Genomic DNA, 25,868 nt, shown 5'->3' with positions numbered 1-25,868 from the left:
GATCTATTCTGGTCACTGTTCTGGTGTCCTGCTGTAGCATAGCCTATAGGGGGATTTTAATTAATTTGTTCACTTAAAAACATGATTAAATAAATGTGCTTGGTAGTGATTTTATAAAATTAATTTTAAATTTAATTTTAAAGGGTAGCTAAGTGATTCATTGAATTGAAAGCCAGATGGAGGTCCTGGGCTCAAATCCAGTCTTGGATATTTTCTGGCTGTGTAACCCTGGGCAAGTCACTTAACCTCCACTGCCTAACATTTGCCATTCTTCTGCCTTGGTTTATTAATTCTAATACAGAAAGTAAGAGTTTAAATTTTTTTAAATTAAATTTAAATTTAAATTAATTTCAATATGTAAAAGCTTGGGGCATTTTAGTCATTCCTTCTAAAGTCCATCTGAATTTTGTGCTTTCCCCCTCCCTCCCACTTTGCAGTGTTTTTAAAATTCCATACTTCTTTATATTGTATTATGATATTCCTTTTCATTAATGTTGGTACACCATGCCCTGTTCTTGGACAGTTAGGTTATGTTCTGTTGTTTTTTTTTTTTTAAATAGTCACAAATAGCATGACTGAAGATTTTTGAGCAGATAACTCTTTTTGGAAGAAGAGAGGGGAGATTTGATAATAAAACTTATAGGTTTCTTTCTAGCAATTAAATGTTTGACTCTACAAAGCATACTCATTTTTGTATTTGTTCTATTAAATTGGTCTCCAACCAGATTCTCTACGTAGCTAGACCATATTTTACTCATCTAATACCCAGGCTTTCACACACACAATTTCATTTTCTTCTATTAAATATAAAATTGCCATAAATAATCCTGTAGTGATAGTGCTTTACAAAAAAAATTATTACAACATTTTATTATGACAACATGTACATAACCTGACAAAGTCACAGTCCCTTAAAACTGTTAAGTAAAACAATTTAAAGAGTGATTGGCACATAGTCTTACAGTAAGACTGTTGAAAGGAAGTTGTGTGCTTTTCTTAATATTCATTTGTTGCCCATTCATTCTAAGTAGTCTCTGATACAAACTTTATATATATATATTTAGATGATTATTTATGTAAATCTTTCCATTTTTTTTTTTAATTTAGTAGGGTAACAATCCCTTATATTCTTTGCTCATTCAGTCATTCTGTAAACATTTGGTATGAGGTAGTGTTGATCTGACCATATCAGGGTTTTTTTTCCCTTGTCAGTAAACTCCATGGAGTTCATTACTAATGAGATCATTGAGTTGGAAGTTATGAAAAATCTTATTTTTCATTGAGAATTTCACATTGTTTTCCAAAACAATTGGAACTATTTGTAGCACCATCACCTGGGAACTACCAAGCATTTTTTCCACAGCCCTGCCAACACCAAATCTTTCCATCTTTGCCAGTGTTTTACACTTTGATTTCTCCATTAGCAAATTTTGAGCATTTTACAGTTTTAGTTTCATAGGTTTATTGGGCTTGAGCCAAAAGACCATCAAGTCTACTTTACAGATAGGAAAACTGAAGCCCAGAGAAATAAATGACTTGCCCAAGGTCACATAAGTAGTAAGAGGCAAAATTTGAATCCAGGTAATTGTTAGTGTGTATTTTTAAAAAATGGTTTGTTCCTGTCTTTGCCCACTTAGATAAGATTTCTTTCTCCTTCCCCCTTCATTTGGGCAAGTTTTAATACAATTAGCAGGCAGTGGGCCACACAACTGGGTTTTTGTTGTTGGGGGTCAAGATGCTCAAATTCAAGATAGTAGCAAATAAACTGATGTCAGGGTATGCAGAGATAGTGGCCACGTATCAGACTTTCATCACAGTGAGGTCCTTTTTGTGTTTTCCCCCCAGGGGACTTGCTGTTGGTATCTATACTACCAATTCTGCTGAAGCTTGTCTGTACGTTCTTAACCACTGTAAAGCCAACGTTTTGGTGGTGGAGAATAATTTCCAGTTGCAGAAGATCTTTCAGGTAACCAGAGGTCTTGCTTCTTTATCTGCCATAGCACTCAGTTAATCAGTCTCACCAACAATCTTTGGGGGAGTCTCTGAGTTTCTGACCTCTCTCAAATGGGAGCACAGTGTCAGTGGGTGGGGTATCATAAAAAGGGTTGGCATACAGGAGATCAAAGAGTGAGTCTTGGTTCAACTATTTATTCTGTATGACTTGAAGTCACTCCCTATTTGTTAGGCATCTTTGGTTCCTCCCAACAACACTGTCTCAAATTTTTCTAACTTCTAGTTAAGTCCTCTCCTCATAGCAACCATAGAAGAGAAAGGAAGAATGATGGAGGATTATTATTCCCATGGTACAGTGGGAAGGCCAAAATTCTGTAAGAATTAAAATTATGAGACTGGTCTTAAATTAATAAAGTTTATTAGAATTATTTGGATAGGTGAAAGATAGAAAGAGAGATTTAAAGTAGCCTAATCTGACTCCCATGATTGGGATCAATGCAGAATGAGCTTTATCTGATGTTATTGCTACTGTATAATGTCCTAGGACCTCAGAGCTGCAAGGGGCTCCAGGGCAAAACTTGCCCAACCAGGAGCAGAACAAGACTATCCCGTCTATAGGATCAGCCAATCATGTGGCATTTATTAAGTACCTATTAGGTATTAGATTCTGATGATACACAAACAAAAAATGAAACAGATTCTACCCTCAAGGACCTTACAATGTATCAGAGAAATAACATAGACACATATGTACAAAGTAAATACAAGCTATTTTTTTTTTGGATGGGGGAGATATAGGGCAAGGGAAATGCCAAACAGGAGTTTGTGTGTCTGATCCCAGATATTATTATTGTTATTAAGATTATTATTATTATTAGTCACTGGAGTTTGAATAGGGGGTGACATCAGATCTATCCTTTAGGAAAATCACTTTAGCAGATATGTAGGAGAGACAGGAGTCAGGGGAGTTAGGATCCTATTGCAGTCTTCAAGAAGAGAGGAAAGTTGTGCCAGAATTGGGGTAGTTACTGCTGTGTGAGCAAAGCTAAAGAGTCTAATAAGAGAGACAAGGCTTGGCATCTGATGTCATTGAGAGTGAAGAGTGGAAGAAGACATCAAAGTTGTGAACTTGGAAAGATGATGGTGTCCCTTGACAGTAAGAGGGAAGCTTGACAGAGGAGAGGTGTGTGATAATGAAATTAAACTTGCCTTGCCCGTCCTTAATCTAATCACCAAAGGTAAGAACATCCCCACTTAAGTCACAAGATGGGAGGTCTGTGACCCATGTGTGCTAGAGTGAGTGACATCAAAATTTACTGACTGCCTTCTGGGCAATCCTAAGAAAAGCATCTGTTGTGATTGGACACATAAACTAAGAGGAAGGCACGGGAAGTGATGCAAAAGAAGCCCCTTTAAAAGAAAGTACAATGAGTTCAGTTCTCTCTTGTTCATGACTTGGACGTGGAGGAGCTCTGGACCCGGGACCCTGAGACCTTGGTGAGACTGTTCTTAAATCTTTCCCTTAGAACTATATATGGTGAGTGAAGAAGGCTGACTACCTTAGCCTCCAGAGGGGCCTTTGATTAGGAGAAGCTCTTGTAACTAAACCCCTTGTTAATTGACTTTTAGGCTCTCTGGCTGGGCCTATGAAACCCTGCTGGAATAAAGCCCAGGCTTGAATACAAATCTAGTTCGTTAAATTAGATCTCTTACTCTACCCTCTTCATCTCTCCTTCCACTCTCTCCTATATTTTGTAAATAAATTACTAAAATCATTTTAGGAATTGGTATTTATTCAGTTCCTTGGCGACCACACCTTTAAATATTAATATCCAGTCCAACCATAACCCATTTCCCCTCTTATAGAGGGTTTTGTTTTGTTTTGGTGTGATATGTAGATGCCCCTCCTGTTCGGTATTTAAAGCCCTGTCCTATATGTCCGCAGCCTACTTTTCCAGTGTATAGAGTGTAGGGCCTAGAGACAGGAGGTCCTGGGTTCAATACTGGTCTCTGACACTTTCTAGTTGTGTGACCCTGGGCAAGTCACTTAACCCTGATTGCCTAGCCCTTATTGCTCTTCTAAGACAGAAGGTAAAGATTTTTTAAAAATGCCAAAGAAGAGTTTGTATTTCATCCCAGAGACCCCATTTCTAGCTCTCCACCTAGGTCTCATATGCATGATTGGAAGTCCATTTGCCATTCTTATCCATCTTACTTTGGATACAGTCCAACTAGGAGGATACCTTCCACCCCAGCTCCGAACTGTTAGTATAGTTCTTATGTATTGACATTAGGGTGGAATTTAGCGAAACTCAGTGCTCCCATGCTCTGGACACTTTGCATCTGTTTGGTACATACAATCTGATGGTTTTAGATTTTGTGGGCACCTGTCACACTGATGTAGAATTCTGGAGTCTCAGAGCTGGAAGGGAGCCCAGCCCATATAATCCAACCTAAACTTGAATAAGATTCCCTTCCACAACATTAGCAACCAGTGGTCATGTAGTCTCTGCTTGAAAAGATCTCTTAAGACAACCCATTCTATTTTTGGAATCTGGCTTTTTTGTTAGGGAGATTTTCTTTCCATCAAGCCTACAACTTTTTACTCACTGCCCCTGATTCTGTCCTCTAGGACCAAGTAGAATAAATCCAACCCCTCTCCTCTTCCACATGGCAACCCCTCAGGTACTGGAAGGTAGCAATCATGTTTCCCCCTTTCTCTTCTCCAGACCAGATGTCATCAGTTCCATCAACTCAGGCTTCCTATAGTCTCTTCTTTAGGCCTCTTACAATCCTAGTTTTCCTAATCCTTCATGTATTCCTGCTTGTTTGGCTTTCCAAAAATGCGGGACCTAGACTTGAGCACAATACTCCAAATGCGTGACCTAACCAGGGCAATTTTTGAGGTTAGTGTGAAGCTGCAGATTAGTGGAGCAGCTAGCTACATGGTACAGTGGATAGAGTGCCAGGCCTGGAGTCAGGAGGACCTGAGTTTAAACTGACCTTATTTACTAGCTATATGACCCTGAGCAAGTCACTTATTCCTATTTACCTCAGTTTTTCCTCATCTATAAAATGAGCTGGAGGAGGCACTTCAGTGTTGTTACCAAGAAAACCCCAAATGAGATCATGAAGAGTTGGACATGACTAAAAAATGATTAAACAGCAAGCAGAGTTGAATTAATAATTTTCATTCTGGACATTGAACCTCTCTCAGGGCCCCCTAGAATCACGTGAGCTTTTTTGGCTTTTATATTTCCCTCCTGACTCATTTTGAGATTGTAGTCTATGATCACACCTAGATCCTTCTGCTATGACCCCTTGTTGAACCCACTTCCTCCATTCTCTACTCCTATAATTGATTCTCTGAACCTAAGGATTAGGCTTTTCGTCCCTAAGTGTGACTTTATTAAATTTGACCCATTGTGTCTAGTCCTTTTCATTTTAGATCTTGCCCTGTTACCCAGCTCCCAGATGCTTGTTATCTACAGATTAAATTAGCAGCCCTTTTCCAATTCTCCCTATGTGATAGATAAAACTTGTTGAAGAACGTGGGACCAAAAATGTATATCCCTGAAGAGTTCCCTCAGGGGCTTTCCTCTACCTTGACATTGAGCCTCTTAATGACCATGCTCTGCATCTGGTCCCTTACATAGTTCTGATTCCCACTAATTCTGTCATTATCTAAGCCACATCACTCCATCTTGTCCATAAAGAAAACACTTTCAATTTAGCAAGAATTCGATGAGCACAAGTATTATGCCAGGGCCTGGACTGTTATCAAGATGAAAGTGAAACCAGTGCCATCAAGAGTTCACCCTCGGGGGCAGCTGGGTAGCTCAGTGGAGTGAGAGTCAGGCCTAGAGATGGGAGGTCCTAGGTTCAAAACCCGGCCTCAGCCACTTCCCAGCTGTGTGACCCTGGGCAAGTCACTTGACCCCCATTGCCCACCCTTACCACTCTTCCACCTATGAGACAATACCCTGAAGTTAAGGGTTTAAAAAAAAAAAAGAGTTCACCCTCCCTCAGGGAAAATAAATCAATAAGTAAATACAAAATGAGCCTGTCTATCTAAAAGCCTACCTGTTATGCGTCAGGCACTGTGCCAAGCCCTAGCAATGCCAAGGAAGGCAGAAATAGTCCTTGCCCTGAGGGAACTCCCATTCTAATGGAGGAGATGGGAGCACAAGTAAACAGGCGTATAGGAGATCTATACTAGAATAAACTGATGAGAGTTAGAGAATTTCACGGGTAAGCAATAGCAAGCACTTTGGCTAGAGTCTGTGGTGTGCAAAGGAGAGTCATGGGCAGTCAGCCTGGAAACAGAGGTTGGAAACAGATTTTGAAGGACTTTATATGCCAAGCCAAGAAGTTTCTGTTTTATCCTAGAGGCAAGATGAAGCCAATGGAGATTTCTTGTCAAAATGTTTTACTGAAATCCTATTCTCTCCAGAGCATTCTTCTGCTTTTCAAATCTATTTTATTTTTCCCTCAATTACAATATAAAAACAATTTTTAAGACATTTTCTCCTTTTAATTTTGAACTCTGTATTCTCTCCATGACTTTCTTCTGATCTACCAGTCTGGTAATCCTGTTGAAAATTGAAACGATGTTAGTCTGGCATGAATTTTGCTGGATGAAGCCATGTTGGCTTTCACTGATTCCCAGTTGGAGGCAGTTTGGAGTGGTGGCTAGAATACTGGACTTGAAGTTGGAAGATCTTTCAGTTTCCAGACAAGTCATTTGGCCTCTCAGGTCTTCAATTTTCTCATCTATAAAATGAGATTAAGGGGGCAGCTGGGTAGCTTAGTGGAGTGAGAGTCAGGCCTAGAGACAGGAGGTCCTAGGTTCAAACCCGGCCTCAGCCACTTCCCAGCTGTGTGACCCTGGGCAAGTCACTTGACCCCCATTGCCCACCCTTACCAATCTTCCACCTATGAGACAATACACCAAAGTACAAGGGTTTAAAAAAAAAAAAAAAAGAATACTTATACTACCTTAAACCTCATGAGGTTTGTTGTAAAGAAGGTATTTTGCAGCTCCTGAACTGCTATAGAAACTTGAGCTTTTCTTTATAAATCATTCCTTAATACTACATTTGAGGATTTTGCTTAGAATTGAAGCCCATCTCACTAGGCCAGAGTTTGAAGATTCTGTTCTCTTTTTATGAAAAACAGGGTAGATTTTTTGTCCTTTGGTTCTGTGCTACATTTTTCTGTTTGCTAAGGTTTTTTTAGCTATCACTGATGTGCTCAGCAATAGGATCTCCTAGTCCTTTCAGTATTCTGAGATGTGTTGTTCACCAGATTCATCAATGGCAGCTCTCTTCTTACCGACCTTGTAATTCAGCTATTTGTTAACCATTTCTTTCTTTCCTTCCCAGATCTGGGAGCATTCTTTCTCAGAAAAGAAAACTGAAGCAAATTAAGGACTCTGTGGTTTTGCCTTCTCTCCACTGTCCATCCTTTTCTTCTTGGAGCAGCAAGTTATCTTATCCTAACTTGGATCCTAATTTGGTCACCATTTTTGTGGTTCATGTGGTCATTGCCAAGCTTGGCTCACTCAGTCAAACAATAATTATTTAATAAATGTCTACTCTGCTAGTCACTGTGGGATTTAGCTATCTTGACCTGCTACGTGTTCTTCAGCAGGTCTCACCTTCATTCCTAATTTCATTTCCTTCACTGAGTTGCTTGAAACAGTCCTGAAACCCTTCCTTCTCCTTTCACCTCCCCATGCTCTGATGTTCCATATTCTTTTGAAATTAGAGACATTGCGTTTGACTCTAGGCTCTGCCATTTATGCACTGTGTAAGACTTGGGAAAAGTCACTCTTCTTCCCCAAGGCCTTAGAGGGTCAGGCTGGATGGCATCTAAGGTTCCTTCTGCCCTAGATCTATGAATGTATGATCACTGGTCCCTCCTACCCCTGACCTTCTCTGTTCTGACATCATCTTCTCTAGCTCTGCCTGTCTGTTTCCCAACTCTGATATCAGCATGTTTCTTGGGGTCATCAGAGTACAGTTCATACTGGAGGGAAAGAGGGAAGAGTTTCTGTTCATCTTTGGCTAGGATTGGGTGACCTTTGAGGCTGTGTCCAACTCTGGGCTTAAAGTGTTGCTAGTGATAACAAATTCAGAAATAGTACCCCAGAGGAAGATATGTGCTACTTCTAGCCAGAGCAGTGTGTAAGCTGGATGGAGAAGCTGTTAAGACTCGGGGGATAGAGGGTTGAACTAGAGTCAGGAGTTAGTCCTGGGTTTCAGTTTCTACACTGACACTGACCCTTACTAACTCTGTGACCATGGGCAGCTCATACTCTTCTATTAAAAAAAAAACTCCTTTGACTCCTTCTTTACTCCAGGATCAATCATAAAATTCTCTTCTTAGTCCTTTCTGGGTAGGTAACTACTCTTTCCCGTGTGTCCTTTTTGTGGCCCTCTGGTAGGCTTCTTTTAGACTAAGTCTTTTATATTAAGACTACCATTGCCTTGGCCTGGAATGGCTTCAAGCTCATCCATCTAGGTTTATACAGCCATGCAGAAAGTGTCCTGATTTTTCATATATATATATATATATATATATATATATATACGTATATATATATATATATACACCATTTAAAAATTTTTAACATTTTTCAATTACACGTAGAAACAATTTTTGACAATTGTTTTCCAACATTTTACAATTCAGATTCTCCTTTCCTCCCAAGATGGTAAATAGTTTCCTACCAGTTGTATCAATATTTTCATATGATACATATCTCCATATTGCTCTTGCCATGACAAAAGGGTATCCTGATTCTTGACCAGTTTAGGATGCTCTGCCCGCAATCCAATACGACCCCCACAGGATTGCAGCAACTTATGAGCTTCGAGGTGGGAGGGTCCTTAAAGGCCACCTGGTCTAATCCTTCCATTTTGTAAATGAGGAAACCAAGAGACCTGCTAATGTGTACCAGTCACAGAGCCTAGTTAGTGGTAGAAATGGAATTCAAACCTAGGTCTTGTGATTCTCAAGTCCAGACCTTGTTTCATTCCACAAGGAGATCTCTAGTTCTCATCTGGTGTGAGCTTTGTGCTCTGACCAGAGGTTGAGGAGATAAAAGAAACTACCACAAACACTTAAGGGCCCCCCTCTCCCAGAAAACAAGGAATTTTGTTGCAATTCAACAAATATGGTGCCCTGTGGAAGGCCCATTGCTAGGATTTGGATATTTCCCTGATCACTATGAAATTCACTTGACTTGCTGTGTCCTTGATATATTTAACTGGTAGCATAGGGTAGCTGTAAATTGCTTGAAGGTGGTGTTGTTGAGTTGTTTCAGTCATGTCTGATTCTTCATGATTGCTTTTGGGTTTTTTTTTTTTTGACAGAGATTTTGGAGTAATTTCCCATGTCATTCTCCAGTTCATTTTATAGGTGAGGAAACAGAGGCAAACAGGATTACGTGATTTGCCAAGGGTCATATAGCTAGTAAATGTTTGAGGCTGGATTTGAACTCATGAAGATGAGACTTCTTGATTTACAGCCCAGTGCTCAAACCACTGTACTACCTGGCTCCTCAACTTGCAGATCGTGTTGCTGAGTCATTTCAGTCATGTTCAACTGTGACCCATTTTGGGGTTTTCTTGGTAAAATTACTGGAGTGGTTTGGAGTGGAATAGCATAGTGTATCTGTAAGTTACTTGAAAGAAGGGACTATTTTATTGTTGTCTTTGAGTTGCTAGCACTCAGTGTGCCAGCATAGAGTAGGCTCTTTATAATTATTTATGGATAGACAGTGGGACAAGGAGGGAGGAAACATTTCCTCACTTGAAACAGAGGGGAGTTTTGCTGGGTCAGAGCTTTACTCATCATATTTCCCACCAATGTTTATCGAGCCCCTGAATTCTATCTGCTGGGGCTGCCTGAGAAGAATATCTAAAGGCCAGCTGAGAAGTCATTGGCCTTTGTGGCCTTTGGCATCCTGAAGGTGGGATGGGCTGGGTTCAGCATAGACTGTTGAACTTGGAAAAGTGAGGATTTGGAGGTAGCAGTGGGAGAACATGATCATTGCCTTCAGTTATATGAAGTGGCATCAGGAGGCAAAGAGAAAAGACTTGGTCTTTAGTGGCTTATGTAGAGAATTAGGACCAGTGAAGTTGGTGGTAGGGGGAGAGATGGCAGATGCTATCTCAGTTTAAGGAAGACTTTCTAGAAACTAAAATCTGCAGCAAAGGCAGGTAATGAGTTCCCTGTCAGGAAAATATTGGTTAGGAGCAGCTAGGTGGCTCAATGAATAGAGAGTTAGTCCTGGAGATGGGAGTTCCTAAGTTCAAATCTGACCTCAGACATTTCCTAGTTCTGGGACCTTGGGCAAATCACTTAACCTCACTGCCTAGCCCTTACTGCTCTTCTGCCTTGGAACCAATGCTCAGTATTGATTCTAAGACAGAAAGTAAAGGCTTAAAAAAAAAAGAGGCCAGTTGACTTGGGTGTTAAGTATAGGTTGGACTAAGTGACTTCTGGTCTGCTTTCCTACCAGCCTCATCTCATTTCTTGGCCTTGGGCTCCCCTCTATAAAAATGTGAAGGGGGGTTGGGGGTGGATGAGATGATCTCCAGCATTTCTCCTGGCTCTAGGTCCTGTGATCCTCTCTGACTTTGATATTGGGAGCCAATCAAATTCTTTTTTAGGTTAAGGATCAGTTACCTTATCTGAAAGCAATTATCCAATACAGAGGGCACATCACAGAGAAGTATCCATACCTTTATTCCGTAAGTATGAGCTTCATGGAAGGGACAAGAAGGTGGGCAAGGACCCTGGGGGACAGTGGGGGAGTAATATTAAAGATCTTTGAATGTTGCTGGTCAGCGCACCCTAGTAAGGTCCTTGAATTTGGCTGGTCTGTGTAGTCCTCTGATCCCTTTGGCGCTGGGCTTTGAGGAAGGCTAGAGATGGCTCTAGGACTTTGGAAAGGAGTTGGCACACACTGACAGGCCCTTCAGGGACACCCCAGCTTGGGATCTTGGTTAAGAAGGGCTCCTGGGCTTTGTGGGCTACAGATAATTTGTCTGAGTCTGACAGGTGGTAGAGATTGAGGCATGTTTTGAGCTGGAAGTCAAAAATGAATTCTAGGAAGCCCAGGGGACCACGTGCCTCAGTGTCCTTGGCGAGTCCAATTTGTATACCTTTTCTCAGTTTTTTAGAGCCAAGGATAACATTGATTCCCCTTGATAACCTATATTTTTTGTGTGCCCTCCCCTCTTTCCTGGTCTAGTGGGAAGAATTCTTAGCCATTGGGCAGGGTGTGGTTGACGGGAAGCTGGAGGAAGTCATTGGTAACCAGAAGCCCAACCAGTGCTGTACACTGATCTACACCTCAGGGACCACTGGAAATCCTAAGGGGGTGATGCTCAGTCATGACAACGTGAGTGTCTTTCTCTTCCCCATGTCAGTTTGATAGAAGGTGACGCCAGGACGTGCCAGCCCTCCTGGTATATACCAGACCCCTGTGGAATAGTTTGCCTCTGAAGTTGGTGAGCTTCCATCTTTGGAGGTGGCCAAGCAGAGATCTTTTATCAAGGATGCTGTAGGGGGAAAAATAGGTGGCTCAGTGGATTGAGAGCCAAGCCAGAGATTGGGTTCAAATCTGGTCTCATTCACTTCTCCTAGCTGTGTGACCCTGGGCAAGCTACTTAACCCTCATTGGTTCTTGGAACTACTCTTGGAACCAGTACACAGTATTGATTCTAAGATGGAAGGTAAGGGTTTAAAAATAAATTAACAACAATAACAACAGCAACAACAAAAGAATATTGTAGAGAGGATTCTTTTCAGCCCTCAGTTTCTGAAATTACACATGCTAATGCAGAAACATGTCTTTGGGGGCCTTGAAGGACACTGTTGAGTGGTAGAGAACCATGTTTTATTGGCTGGGGACTAAACCTGATTTGTTACTTTAACAACCACTGTCTGCTGTTACTCCCTCTTCTTCCCCAGAAGATATTTGAGTTATAGGAGGTGTTTTCAATAGTGCTGATTGAAGGCAAGACTTTATTCACCCTAGAGGCCAGGGGTTAATTCTTAGGGCCACGGGTCTGGTGCTTTTTTCTCTGCCACTCAGCTTCAATTTAGTTTTGGTCCAAACCTTCTCAAAAAAAAAAAAAAAGGCCTTTCCCCTATTTTCAGTGCCACACACTGTGTCTGGACTTCTCAGTGTAAAATTTATTTGGGTACCTATTGTGAGACCGTTGGTAGATCTAAGCCTCAGCTTACTCCATGGTTCAATGCAGTTAAGACCACTTCCTTTCCCTTCCTTGTGTGATTGCTATGGTTGAGGCTTTGTTACCCAAAAGTATTATGCTTCAGTTTCTGAGCTGATCTAAATGCTGATGATTGATTTAACAAATATTCATCAGACTCTTACTCTGGTTTGTTTTGATTCATCCAACATCTGCCAAACCTCCTGCCTTGTGCTGGGCACTGTGCAGGGGATAAAGAGATGGAGGAGGTCATTCTGACTTTCAGTTAGTGAAAGAAACCACACTAAGGATGCCTTTAAGGAAGAGAAGGGGCAGGAGTTGCTATCCCTGGACTACCAGAAGTAATTTGTGTTTCAGATCACATGGTCATCGACAACAGCAACAGGTAGCTTGTTGCTGAAATCACCCCCAGACCAGCAAGAGATTGTGGTGAGCTACCTCCCCCTTAGTCATATTGCTGCCCAGATGATGGACCTTTGGTTACCCATGAAGATCGGTGGAATCACATACTTTGCCCAGCCAGATGCACTCAAGGTAAGGGAGTCCAGAGGGCCTTTTCAGTGTGGGGTCAAGGAAAAACATGAGGCTTTGTAACTGATGGGCATGGGTGGCTAATGCAACCATCCTGATGCTCACTCTCACGGGAGTCATTTTCAGTCTGGAAGACCTAAATCCTGAGAGAACATTCCCTTGCCCCTCACCTTGGCTAGCTTTTTCAGTTTTTCATTTCAGTTCAGTTTTTCAGTTCTCTTAATAATGGCTCTCATTTCTGATTGTTTGTTATTGCCTTTGTATCCCCAGCTCCCGGAATAGAATAGGCAGCATGGTGTAGCAACAGCAGTGACCACAACTACAATAGCATTTGTATAGTGCTGTAAGGTTTGCAGAAAACTTTTCATAAGGTATCCTTATGTTTGAGGCTCACAATTACCCTCTGGGGCAGATTTGCATAGTCAATAACCAGTATTTGTTAAGAGATGAGATTTGAACCCAGAATTTCCTGACTGAAGACTGGCTCTCTTTCTACTATGTCACAATCATTTTTCTTGTATTTTTACTTTTTTCACCATAACATTTTTTCCAATTTTAAAATTACTTTAATTTTAATGAATACTATTTTATTTTTTAATCCTTACCTTCCACCTTAGAATCAATGCTGTGTATTGGTTCCAAGACAAATGTGTGGTAAGGTCAGATTTGATATACATTTATCTTATCCTATATTTGAACCCAGGACTTCCCTTCTTTACACCTGGCTCTCAATCTACTGAGTGACCTAACTTCCTCCCTCCTTATTTTTATAGATGAGGAAACTGACTCATGATGGAATGAAATGATTTGCTTAGGATCATATAACATATATATATGTGTGTGTGATATATGATATATATGGGATATATTATATGTATTATGATTAGATGATATATATGTTATGTGATACATACACATATCTGGTATAGGATTTGAACTCAGATTCTTCCTGATTCAAGTTGGATGCTCTATTTATTATCCCAAGTGCTAGACTTGGAATCAGAAAGGAACTGGGTTCAAATCTCACTTCTAATATTTATTATCTATATGACACTGGGAAAGACTTTAAACTTTCTCAGCCTCAGTTACCTCTACTGTAAAATGGTGTTTAATGATAATACCCATAGTTCCTATCTCAAAAATTCTTGTGAGGTTCAAATGAGAGTAAATGAATGAGTAGGACGGGATCAACCAAAGCATACTTGGAAATCACACCCTAACCTAACACTTGATTTATTTATTGTTAAAAGCTTATTCAGAGGGGACAGCTGGGTAGCTCAGTGGATTGAGAGCCAGGCCTAGAGACGGGAGGGTCCTAGGTTCAAATCTGGCCTCAGACACTTCCCAGTTGTGTGACCCTGGGCAAGTCACTTAACCCCCATTGCCCACCCTTACCACTCTTCTACCTTGGAACCAATACATAGTATTGGTTCCAAGAGAGAAGGTAAGGGTAAAAAAAAAACCTTATTCAGAGCTCTAGAGAAATCCAGAGGTGTGTTTTTTGGTATTTTCATTTTTGCTAATAAAATCATAACCTCTTATTAATTAGTTTGAGCCCCCATATAAAGTTCAATAAATATTAATTATTTAATGAACTAGAGAAAAGCTGCTTCCCTAAGTTATTGTTTATTTCTCTCTAAAGCAAATGGTTTAATTTCCTATGGTTAAATAAATATACAAATCACTGATTCCATACCTTTTCTTATTAAATTACATATACTCTCACTATTAATACCAGTTTGTTATTCTTCACTTGTGAAAACTCAGTCCTACCTTAGGTTTTCTCAAGATACCAAGTAAAATCTCTTCTAAAAAGTTCTCATTAAAAGATAAAGATGAAAACTACTTCATTGGAAAAGATCTTCCTATTTCCTTTCTCTCTTTTCTTCAGCTTCATGTACTTGAACTCCTCTCCTGCTTTTTTTTGCATTTATTTGTCTTATTTAATTTTATTTTTTTTACCAATTACATATTATAACAAGTTTCCACACAAGTTTTCCCAAGTTATATGATTAAACTTATTTCCCTTCCTCCCTTCCCTTCCCACTCCTGGTACTGGCAGGAGATTAGATCTGGGTTGTACATGTAATATCATGCAAAACATATTTCCTATATGTCTTTTAAAAAATAAAATTGAACAAAACTAAATTAAGCCAAACTAATTCAATGCAATATTAATCAAATATACTAATTCAGTCCTTCATTATTTCAAACAATAATAATTTTTTAAAAAACAAAAAATAATAATTATTATAAATATATTTATTATTGGTACTATTGCCTTGCAAAAATTACTAGTGCCTTGCATTGGTTTCTTATTTAACCCTTCTCTAGCTTGGTTGCTTTCTACAATAAAATTGAAGGAAGTTATGTCTCAAATTCTTTTTTTTTATGTTTTGGGGATCATTTCATTATTTGAATTGTCCATTAAACGATAGTCAGAACAGCTCCTTACAGTAATAGTCTTGTTCCATAGCTACTGAACTCCACAGCAGTAGCAGCTAGAGCAGAAACCTCATTCAGATAGGGCAAAAAGGCCCAGGAATTTTTCTAAACAGATTAAGACAAAAAGGCTAAAATTTTTTTTTTCTAAATTCAGAGTCAAAAGACTAGATACTATGGGAAATATTGCAACAAATCAGAGGACTTTCCTGTGCCAGGTTCCTACAAGTACCTTAGTTTGGCTTTAATTTTGGCTTTATCCCTGAGATTGAAGGTAAAATCAGGTCAGGGAATCATACTTCTCTTTTACCTCAGAATCTGGTCCCTTCTCTTTTATAGTATGGCAATTTCCTATAGACCTGGCTGCCAATGGGTAAGTGCAATATTGCTGCAATTGTCCTGCAGGTTTGTAGGACATTAATCACTTTAATTGGGCCTTGTTAGTGATTCAAAGACCTGTTATGGTTTTCTTTTTTTACTCATAATTTTATACACATAAGATTTTGATATAGATTTTCTTCAGATTTAATTTTTTCTCTTCCATTGTATTTTTGGGTTTTTGGTTTTCCTTTGAGAATTTATTCATATACCCCTTAACTCAGCCATATATCCTGAGGTGATTCTAGTGTTGGTCAACACCCTCCTAAGGGGGCATTGTGTAATTATCCTAATTATCCTAAATCCAAAGTTAAAAATATTTTAAAGAAATTTTAGGAAAAGAAAATCGCCAACATCCTGAATCAAGAAAGCAGATCTTTTGGAGAAGGTGCCATAAGGATGCCTACAGAAACTACAAACTACATCAAGAGATCCAAAATAAACTTTGGAGTATAATGAACTGAACTGAAGGGGTTGAACATATCATTTATTCTGAATGTAAACTCTTAGGCCAAAGGGGAGTGCCCCCTAATTGGCTTTTTGTCAATGCATCTATCAGTCATTTTTGTTTTCTTTCTCTTTTCTTTCCCTCTTACCCCCAAATCATTGTAATTCCCTCTATGTAAAGTACAATATTTTATACACCTCTAGTAAGAGAAGCATTAGTGGTATAAGCTACATGTGTGTAATGATTCATTGGAGAGACTTGACATATTAATCTTCTAGAAAGCCCGAATAAGGAGATTTTAACATGGTTGTCTCCCAAAGAATCAAAGTGGGGATTGTGTGAAGGGAATCCCTTGGGGTCTTATTTGTGTCCCCGGACTGCTAGCTTTATGTCACATGAGTGGACTCCAAACAGGTCACGGGAAAAGTGACCTAGACACAGTGACCTGGAAAGCATCAGGTTAGGATCCGGGGGTAAAAGGGGAAGAAATAAAAGAGAGGGTTCCAGGAAGTGGTCTTTCTCTATTGCCTTGGACATGGCTATGAAAGGAGGGTGGCTGAGAGAGAGAGAGCCATGAGGAGGAGGAGCAACCACATGGCCAGTTGGAATCGTTCAGAATAGCTCTCTGTCTTCTTTCTTTTATTCAAGTAAATATTAATAAACTATGGAAATTAAGGACCAGAGTTTTAATTTAGCTTTAACAGATTCCCTAGGTCAATAAGCATGAATAGCTTTACAGCTCTAGAAAACAAGTCATAGCTGTTCTAGAAAACAAGCATAGCTTGTTTCTCCATGTTCCTATCAGCATTTAATTTAATCAGCTGAACCTGTCTGGTTCTCAGTTGCCATATATCACCAGGACCGTATTTAGCTAGATTGGTCCTTGGGCAGCAGACACAATCTATTGTCAGGATCATAACTCTTTCCAAAACCAAGTCTTTCCAGCTTGGTCATCCCCAGGGGAATTTTTGTTCCAATTCTATAAGTCCTCAGGATTACAGGATCACCTCCATAGTATGATGAGTGTTAAAGTAAGATTTTTGCAGGGTCTTTATGCTCTCTAAATCATTGTTGTCCTGTTAGAAACTATGCTTGGATTACGTGCGTACTCAGGCTTAGATCTACTACTAGCCTATTGCAGGTGTGTGTGTGGCTCTCCAGATGTCTATCATATGTAACTCATTTAAGGTTCTCTTCATCTCTTTAACTTCTTATTTATTTTTTGTTATATTTATCTAGTTCTAAGAGGGGAAAATTAAAAGCCCTACTATTTTTGTTACCTATTTCCACCTGAATCTCATTAAGTTTTTTCTTTAAAAATCTGGATGCTATAACACTTGCTACATATAGGTCCAACACTGATAATGTTTCATTATCCATTGTACCTCCCTCCCCCCAACATAATATAGTTACCCTATTCATCCCTTCTAATTATATCCATTTTAGCCCCAACTCTGTTAGAGATCATGACTATTACCCTTGCCTTTTCTGGATCAGCTGAGGCATAGTGTATTTTGCTTCAACCTGACAACTTCACTCTATGTGCATCTTGTCATTTTCATTGTGTTTCTTTTTTTCTTTTTAAAAAATTAATTAATTTAAAACATTTTTCTATGGTTACATAATTCATGATCTTTCTCACCCCTCTTCCCTCCTCCCTCCCAAAGCTGACAAGCAATTCTACTGGGTTATACACGTATTATTGTTCAAAACCTATTTCTATGTTACTCATATTTGCAATAGAGTGATCTTTTAAAGCCAAAACCTCAATCATGTTCCCACTGAACCACATGATTGATCATACATTTTTCTTCTGTGTTTCTACTCCCACAGTTCTTTCTCTGAATGTGGATAGTATTCTTTCTCATAAGTCCTTCAGGATTGTTCTGGATCATGCATTGCTACTAGTAGAAAAGTATTACATTTTCTTTTTTTTTTTTAAACCCTTAACATCTGTGTATTGGCTCCTAGGTGGAAGAGTGGTAAGGGTGGGCAATGGGGGTCAAGCGACTTGCCCAGGGTCACACAGCTGGGAAGTGTCTGAGGCTGGATTTGAACCCAGGACCTCCCGTCTCTAGGCCTGGCTCTCAATCCACTGAACCACCTAACTGCCCTAAGTCTATTACATTTTATTGTGCTACGATGTTTCAGTTTCTGTGTACAATGTTCTCATGGTTCTGCTCCTTTCACTTTGCATCAATTCCTGGAGGTCATTCCAGTTTACATGGAATTCCTCCAGTTCATCATTCCTTTCAGTACAATAGTATTCCATCACCATCAGATACCATAATTTGTTCAGCCATTCCACAATCAAGGGACACCTCCTCATTTTCCAGGGTTTTTTTTTTTTTGCCACCATAGCTATAAATATTTTTGTACAAGTCTTTTTCCTTATTATCTCTTTGGGATACAAACCCAGCAGTGGTATGGCTGGATCAAAAGGCAGACAGTCTTTTAAAGCCCTTTGGGCATAGTTCCAAATTGCCTTCCAGAATGGTTGGATCAATTTACAACTCTACCAGTATTGAATTAGTATCCTAATTTTGCCACATCCCTTCCAACAGTTATTTTCCTTTGCCACCATATTAGACAATCTGCTAGATGTGAGGTGGTACCTCAGAGTTGTTTTAATTTGCATTTCTCGAATAAAGAGGGATTTAGAACACTTTTTTTTTACTTTGAAAATTTTTATTTAATTAATTGATTTAGAACATTTTCCATGATAACATGATTTGTGTTCTTTCCCTTCCCATCCCCCCATAGCCGATGAGTAATTCCACTTGGTTTTACATATGCCATTGATCAAGACCTATTTTCATATTATTAATATTTGCAATAGAGTGATTATTTAGTCAACATCCCCAGTCATGTCCCTGTTGACCCATGTGATCAAGCAATTGTTTTTCTTCTGGGTTTCTACTCCCACATTTCCTTCTCTGGATGTGGATAGTGTTCTTTCTCATAAGTCCCTCAGAATTGTCCTGGATTCTTGCATTGCTGCTAGTAGAAAAGTCCATTACATTCAATTGTGCCACAGTGTATAACTCTGTGTATATGGTTCTCCTGGTTCTGCTCCTTTTGCTCTGCATCAATTCCTGAAGGTTGTTCCAGTTCATATGAAATTCCTCCAGTTCATTATGCCTTTCAGCACAATAGTATTCCATCACCATCAGATACCACAATTTGGTCAGTCATTCCGCAATCAAAGGACATCCTCTCATTTCCAGGTTTTGTTTTTTTTTGCCATCACAAAGAGCACAGCTATAAATACTTTTGTACAAGTATTTTTCCTTATTATCTCTTTAGGGTACAAACCCAAGCAATGATATGGCTAGATCAAAGGACAGGCAGTCTTTTAAAGTCCTTTGGACATAGTTCCAAATTGCCATTCAGAATGGTTGGATCAATTCACAACTCCACCAGCAATGCATTAGTGTCCCAATTTTGCCACATTCCTTCCAACATTTATTACTTTCCTTTGCTGTCATATTAGTCAATCTGCTAGGTATGAAGGGGTCCCTCAGTTGTTTTGTTTTATATTTCTCTAATTATAAGAGATATAGAACACTTTTTCATGTGCTTGTTGATAGTTTTGATTTCTTTATGTGAAAGTTGCCTATTCATGTCTTTTGCCCATTTATCAATTGGGGGATGGCTTTATTTTTCTGTACAATTGATTTAGCTTCTTATAAATTTGAGAAAGTAGACCTTTGTCAGAGGTTTTTGTTATAAAGATTTTTTTTCCAATTTGTTGCTTCCCTTCTAATTTTGGTTGCATTGGGGTTTTGTTTGTACAAAACCTTTTTAATTTAATATAATCAAGGGGCAGCTGGGTAGCTCAGTGGATTGAGAGTTAGGCCTAGAGATGGGAGGTCCTAGGTTCAAATCCGGCCTCAGACACTTCCCAGCTTTGTGACCCTGGGCAAGTCACTTGACCCCCATTGCCCACCTTTACCACTCTTCTACCTACGAGCCAATACACAGAAGTTAAGGATTTAAAAAAATAAATAAAATAAAATAAAATTTAATATAATCAAAATTATTCATTTTACATTTTATAATATTTTCTATCTCTTGCTTGGTCTTAAACTCTTTCTTTTCTCATAGATCTGACAGGTATACTATTATATGTTTACCTAATTTACTTATAGTTTCCTTCTTTATAGTTAAGTCATTTACCCATTCTGAATTTATCTTCAGGTAGGGTATGAGATGTTGATCTAAACCTAATCTCTTCCATGCTGTTTTTCAATTTTCCCAGCAGTTTTTGTCAGATATTGAGTTTCTTTCCCAAAGGCTTGGATCTTTGGGTTTATCATACACTATCTTGCTGAGGACATTTACCCCAACTCTGTTCCATTGATCATCCCTTCTGTTTCTTAGCCAGTATCATATTGGTTTTTTATTTTTATTCATTCATGCATTTATTTACTTATTTGCTTGTTTAATTAATTAATTAATTTGTTTAGAGTGTTTTTCCATGGTTACATGAATCATGTTCTTTCCCTCCCTCCTCCTGTAGCCAACAAATAATTCCACTTGGTTTTACATGTATCATTGATCAAGACTTATTTCCATATTATTAATATTTGCACTACGTTGATCATTTAGTCTGCATCCCCAATCATATCCCCATTGAACCATATGATCAAGCAGTTGTTTTTCTTCTGTGTTTCTACTCCCACAGTTCTTTCTCTGGATATATAGATAGTGTTCTTTCTCATAAGTCCCTCAGAATTGTCCTGGATCATTGCATTACTGCTAGTTGAGAAGTCCATTACATTCAATTGTGCCACAGTGTATCTGTCTCTGTGTATAATATTCTGGTTCTGCTCCTTTCACTTTGCATCAGTTCCTGGAGTTTGTTCCAGTTCACATACCATATTGTTTTGATGACCACTGCTTTATAGTACAGTTTAAGATCTGGTATTGCTAGGCCCCCATCCTTCACATTTTTTTCATGATTTCCCTTGATATTCTTGATCCCTTATTCTTCCAGATGAACTTTGTTATAATTGTTTCTAATTCTATAAAAAAGTTTCTTAGTAGTTTGATAGGTATGGCACTGAATAAGTAAATTAATTTGGTTAGGATTGTCATTTTTGTTATATTAGCTCATCCTACTCATGAGCAATTAATGTTTTTCCAGTTATTTAGATCTAGTTTTAATTGTGTGAAAAGTGTTTTGTAATTGTGTTCATATAATACCTGTGTTTGTCTTGGCAAATAGATTCCTAAATATTTTATATTGTCTAGGGTGATTTTAAATGGAATTTCTCTTTCTAAAATTTGCTGCTGAATTGTGTTGTTTCTTTTGTATCCTGCAACTTTGCTAACATTGTTGATTATTTCTAGTAGCTTTTTAGTTGATTCCCTAGGATTCTTTAAGTAGACCATATCATCTGGAAAGATTGATAGTTTTGTCTCCTTGTTGTCTATTTTAATCTCTTCAATTTCTTTTTCTTCTCTAATTGCTACTGCTAGTGTTTTTATTACAATGTTAAATAATAGAGGAGAATAATGGGCACCCTTACTTCACTCCTGATCTTATTGGGAAATCTAATGGGGATCCATAGCAGATGATGCTTGCTTATGGGATTTCTGGTCACCATCTATTAAATTTAAATGACCAATTCCAGGTTCTTAGTTTCCATAGAGTTTATTAATAATCACTTGAAATAGAGAAAGCAGATATATAGAGATTAAGGCCTAATCTAATCTAACTATGACCATGTGTTTCTCCACATGGCTGTCTCTCTCAGCCATGGTCCTCCACTGCCACTGTCCAAGAGAATAGAGAGAGTGCACGGGTCTTGCACCACACTTTTATTCTCCATGCCCACATGTCATGCAATGCAGGCACACAAATGGGATGAAGTGGGTCAGATGAGCTGGGTTGGACAAGCCTGGGGGGCAGAGTGGATTCTATTTACACAGGGTAAAGAGAAGAAAATTAACAGAGGGAAGGCACTGGAATTAAGAGGTGTTGCAGTAAGGCTTCCTGTAGAAAGTGGGATTTAAAGGAAGCCAGGGAGGTGATCAATCAGAGTAGAAGGAGAGTGTTCCAGGCATGGAAGATCACCAGAGAAGATGCCTGGAGTCAGGATATAGAGTGCCTTATTCATGGAATAGCCTGGAGGCCAGTGTCACTGGACCAAATTGTATGTGTCCAAGAGTAAGGTATAAGAAGCCTGGAAAGGGAGGAAAAGACTAGGTTATGAAAGACTTTGAATGCCAAACAGCATTTCATATTTGTTCTTGGGGGCAACAGGGAGTCATTGGAGTTTTATCAAATATTTATAGAGGATAAGGGAGTATACAGTGTGTGTGATGTGATCAGATCTATATTTTAGGAGAATCACATTTTGATTGATGGAGAATGTATTGGAATGGGGCAGGTCAACTCACTTATAACTATTTTAGTAATCCAGGCATGAGGTAGATTTCAAATCCAGCCTTGAACACTTAACAGCTGGCAAGTCACTTAATCTCAGCCTCAGTTTCCTCATCTAGAAAATGCCATGTAGGGGGAAGCTAGATGACACAATGGAGAGAAAGCTAGTCCTAGAGTCATGAGTGACCTGGATTCAAATCTGTCCTCAGACATTTCCTAGCTCTGTGACCCTAGGCTTAACCCCATTTGCCTAGCCCTTGCCCTTCTGTCCTAGAGTTGTTACTAGGACAGAAAGTAAGGATTACTTTTTAAAATGGCACCTGTATACCATTTTTTAGCATATCTATATCTGTTTCTGTCTCTATTTCTATCTTTTCTATCTATAATATGGCATTTACATCCCAAGGTTGTTCTGAGAATCAAAAGGGAGAACATATTGAAAAAATAAATGGTAAATGAATTGATTATTGGTTATAAACTGATTTTAGATACTCTGATTGCTATGCTTGCAAAATATCTTCAGTTTATATCAGTGAAGTGAAGCTCATAAGTGAACTTCTCTTCAGGGCCAGGCACAAGGACACTAAAGCGACTCTTGTTATAGAAAATAAAATATTTATTGAAAAATATAAGGATAAAAAAGGATTTCTAACTCGAAAAGATCCTAACTCCACCCAAATAAAACTCCCTGGTTCTAGCGAGGAACCACTTCTCCTGTTCCACAGGCTACACTGATCCTTCCTGATCAGACTAACCCAAATTTTTACTATTCTAAATAAACTAATACTATTATCCTTATAATTCTTAACTTCACCTCCAAGTAATAAAAATAACAAAGGCTAGGTGGCTGAGTCTCAGCAAGAACAAAGTTGGAACTCTGAGCCTTAACAGACTCAGAGTCCAAACCAAAGACCAGGGTTTTCTTTGATCTTCTCAGAGTTAAAACAATCTATAAAACAGTAATAGATAGTCAATAGTGTTTCCCAAGTTGGAAAAAAGAAAACACTAAACTCCTTCAGGTCTTTCTCTCCTTTCCTTCTATCTCAGATAGTGAGAGAGTGAGAAGCAAAGATGTTACCTCTTCTAAGCCCTCAGAGAGAGTCTGACTCTGCCAACTGCCAGAGACCAACTGCCACATCCAGAGAGAATAACTGTCACAGAAAAAAAACACTAAACTGTCAACATTTGACATTAATAACACTCATCTCTGTTTGAAACTCCAATTCTTTCTCAAGCCACCTTCTCTACTTCTTATCTCTAAACTAATATAACAAGACTTATTTTTAATATCATCCTTATAATATGAAATACATTGCAAACCTTCAAGCACTATATAAATGCTAGTAATTATTATAATATAAGTGGAGACCAGAGGAGAAGTGTTTTGCCCAAGTGGAATGCTACAGGTATAAGGTGGGACCTTGCCAGTTGCAGATGTGGAGCCAGAACTCCGGTCTCTTGCCTCAGCTTATTTGGCTTCCTACCAGGCCACTGCTCAAATAACTCCCACGTAGCCTCTTTTCCTGGGGTCTTAAAAGGCCAACTTCCTTCATAATTGCAGGGATAACTCGGGAACATGGCGGTAGCACCTGGCTGGGTGACCTTGGGTAAGTTCCCGAACCTTCAGGTAGCTCTAGCTTTTTAAGATGTTACCAACTAGCCACTGATCCAGGTCTGCCTCAGTAGAAGGAATTTCCCCTATGAGAGTTTTCTGCATGGATACATTTAGGGATCTGGGCCCCTCACAGAGTGGTTTTGGGAAAAGGATGCTGCAAAGGCTTGAAGTTTCTGCAGAGACAGGGCTAGGAAGGAGGATTCCCCCCAGTTTTTTTTTTTCCTTTTTTGCCCCATATAGGTTCAGGGACTGAAAATGAAAGCTTTTGAGACAGAAGAGGTCTTATTGATTGTCCTTCAGTCCAAACCCTTCAGTTTATAGCTAGGAAAACTGAGGACCAATATATTCTGGATCTCCTTATATACATGTTGCCTTTCCTATTAGACTGTAAGCTCCTTGAGAGCAGCGGCTTTTTCCCTTTGTGCCTGATACATAGCATACAAAATGTTCTGTTTGGCATTCAAAGCCCTCCATAACTTAGCCCCCCTTCTCTCTTTCCAGTCTTTTTTTTTTTCCCAAGGCAAATGGGGTTAGTGCATAGACATATTAATAAATACAACTTGATGCATTAACCAGAGAGGGGGGTGGGGACTTGTTTAAGGATACACAACCAGAAGAGTCAGAGCTAAACTTTGAAGTTGGCTACAAATTTTGTGCGATTTTTCCACTTGAACCTTGAGATTTGGCTCTCATGGCATTTTTATAATTGGACATAGCTAATTATCCTCTTCTCTATTTGTCTGGCTCAGGGCACATTGCCCATTACTTTACGGGAAGTGAGGCCCACAGCATTCCTGGGAGTGCCTCGAGTCTGGGAGAAGATGCAAGAGAGAATGAAGGCAGTGGGTGCCACTGCTCCCCCATTAAGGAGGAAAGTGGCCGCATGGGCCAAAAATGTTGGTCTCACGACAAATATAAAACTGATGAACGGGTTAGTAGAAAATGTGCTTGGGTCCCTTGTATCTGTGCCTGGTGGGAGTGACCTGTTCTTTAATAGAGAGCTAGAAGAAACATCAAAGGATTTCTTTCTTCCCACCCATATCTGAGTAGGAGGTTCCTTCTGTGACATTCCAGCCTCCACTTAAGAGACATGGATGACTCACTGGCTCCCAAGGCAGTAGTCCATTCCTCTGTCCATTAGACTGTGAGCTCCTTGAGGACAGGGACCTGGCTTGCCTTTTTTTGTATCCCTTCCCCACCCCACCCCCCATCCCACCCCAGTGCTTAACCTAGTTCTTGGGACAAAGTGGGCATTTAATAAATACTCAGATAAAAGGATCACTAATTGTTAGGCAAATTTTCATCCGACCTAAATCTGGATTAAGCAGGCCCAAGTTCTGAGTCTGGATCTGACAATGACTGTCTGTGGAAAAGACACTTAGACTGTCAGAACTGGTTTTCTTATTTGTAAAATGAGGATAATGTTATTTATCCTCTCTACCTCACAGGCTTATTCTGAGGAAAATGCACAAAAATGGGAGAAGAGGGTGGTGGTAATAGGGGTGGAGGTTGTTATAAATCCAAAAACCTTTTCTTTGATGTGGTCCTGGTTTTTATTTCTTTTAAAGGTTGAGAACTAAGTATCCTACTAGCTACTATATTGCCAAGTGGTTGGTGTTTTCCAAAGTTCGAGTTGCCTTGGGTCTAGACCGCTGTTCCCAGTACTTCAGTGGGGCTGCACCCCTCACCAAAGATACTCTGGAGTATTTCCTGAGCCTTGACATCCCTGTGTGTGAGCTATACGGCATGAGTGAGAGCACGGGGCCCCACACGATCAATCAACGAAATAGCTTCAAGCTGATGAGGTATTAGGGCTGGGTGAGGTCGTTCGTCCTCTAAAAGGGACAGTCCAGGAAG

At 39.4% G+C, this 25,868-nt stretch overlaps 1 protein-coding gene across 1 annotated transcript in view; it reads left to right on the top strand.

Annotated features, from left to right (window-relative positions):
- Positions 1-25,868, top strand: part of LOC123232121 (long-chain-fatty-acid--CoA ligase ACSBG2-like) — a 50,016-nt gene that overhangs the window by 8,349 nt on the left and 15,799 nt on the right. The window contains exons 4-9 of the mRNA XM_044658479.1: positions 1,846-1,966; positions 10,635-10,715; positions 11,219-11,368; positions 12,561-12,737; positions 24,761-24,942; positions 25,580-25,816. Of these exons, the coding sequence (XP_044514414.1) occupies positions 1,846-1,966; positions 10,635-10,715; positions 11,219-11,368; positions 12,561-12,737; positions 24,761-24,942; positions 25,580-25,816 (948 nt within the window). The remainder of the gene's footprint in view (positions 1-1,845; positions 1,967-10,634; positions 10,716-11,218; positions 11,369-12,560; positions 12,738-24,760; positions 24,943-25,579; positions 25,817-25,868) is intronic.

Source organism: Gracilinanus agilis, chromosome 1, assembly GCF_016433145.1.
Source record: "Gracilinanus agilis isolate LMUSP501 chromosome 1, AgileGrace, whole genome shotgun sequence".
Lineage (NCBI taxonomy): Eukaryota > Metazoa > Chordata > Mammalia > Didelphimorphia > Didelphidae > Gracilinanus > Gracilinanus agilis.
Note: the sequence above shows the minus strand (reverse complement) of the source record. Positions and strands in the feature narration are given on the sequence as shown.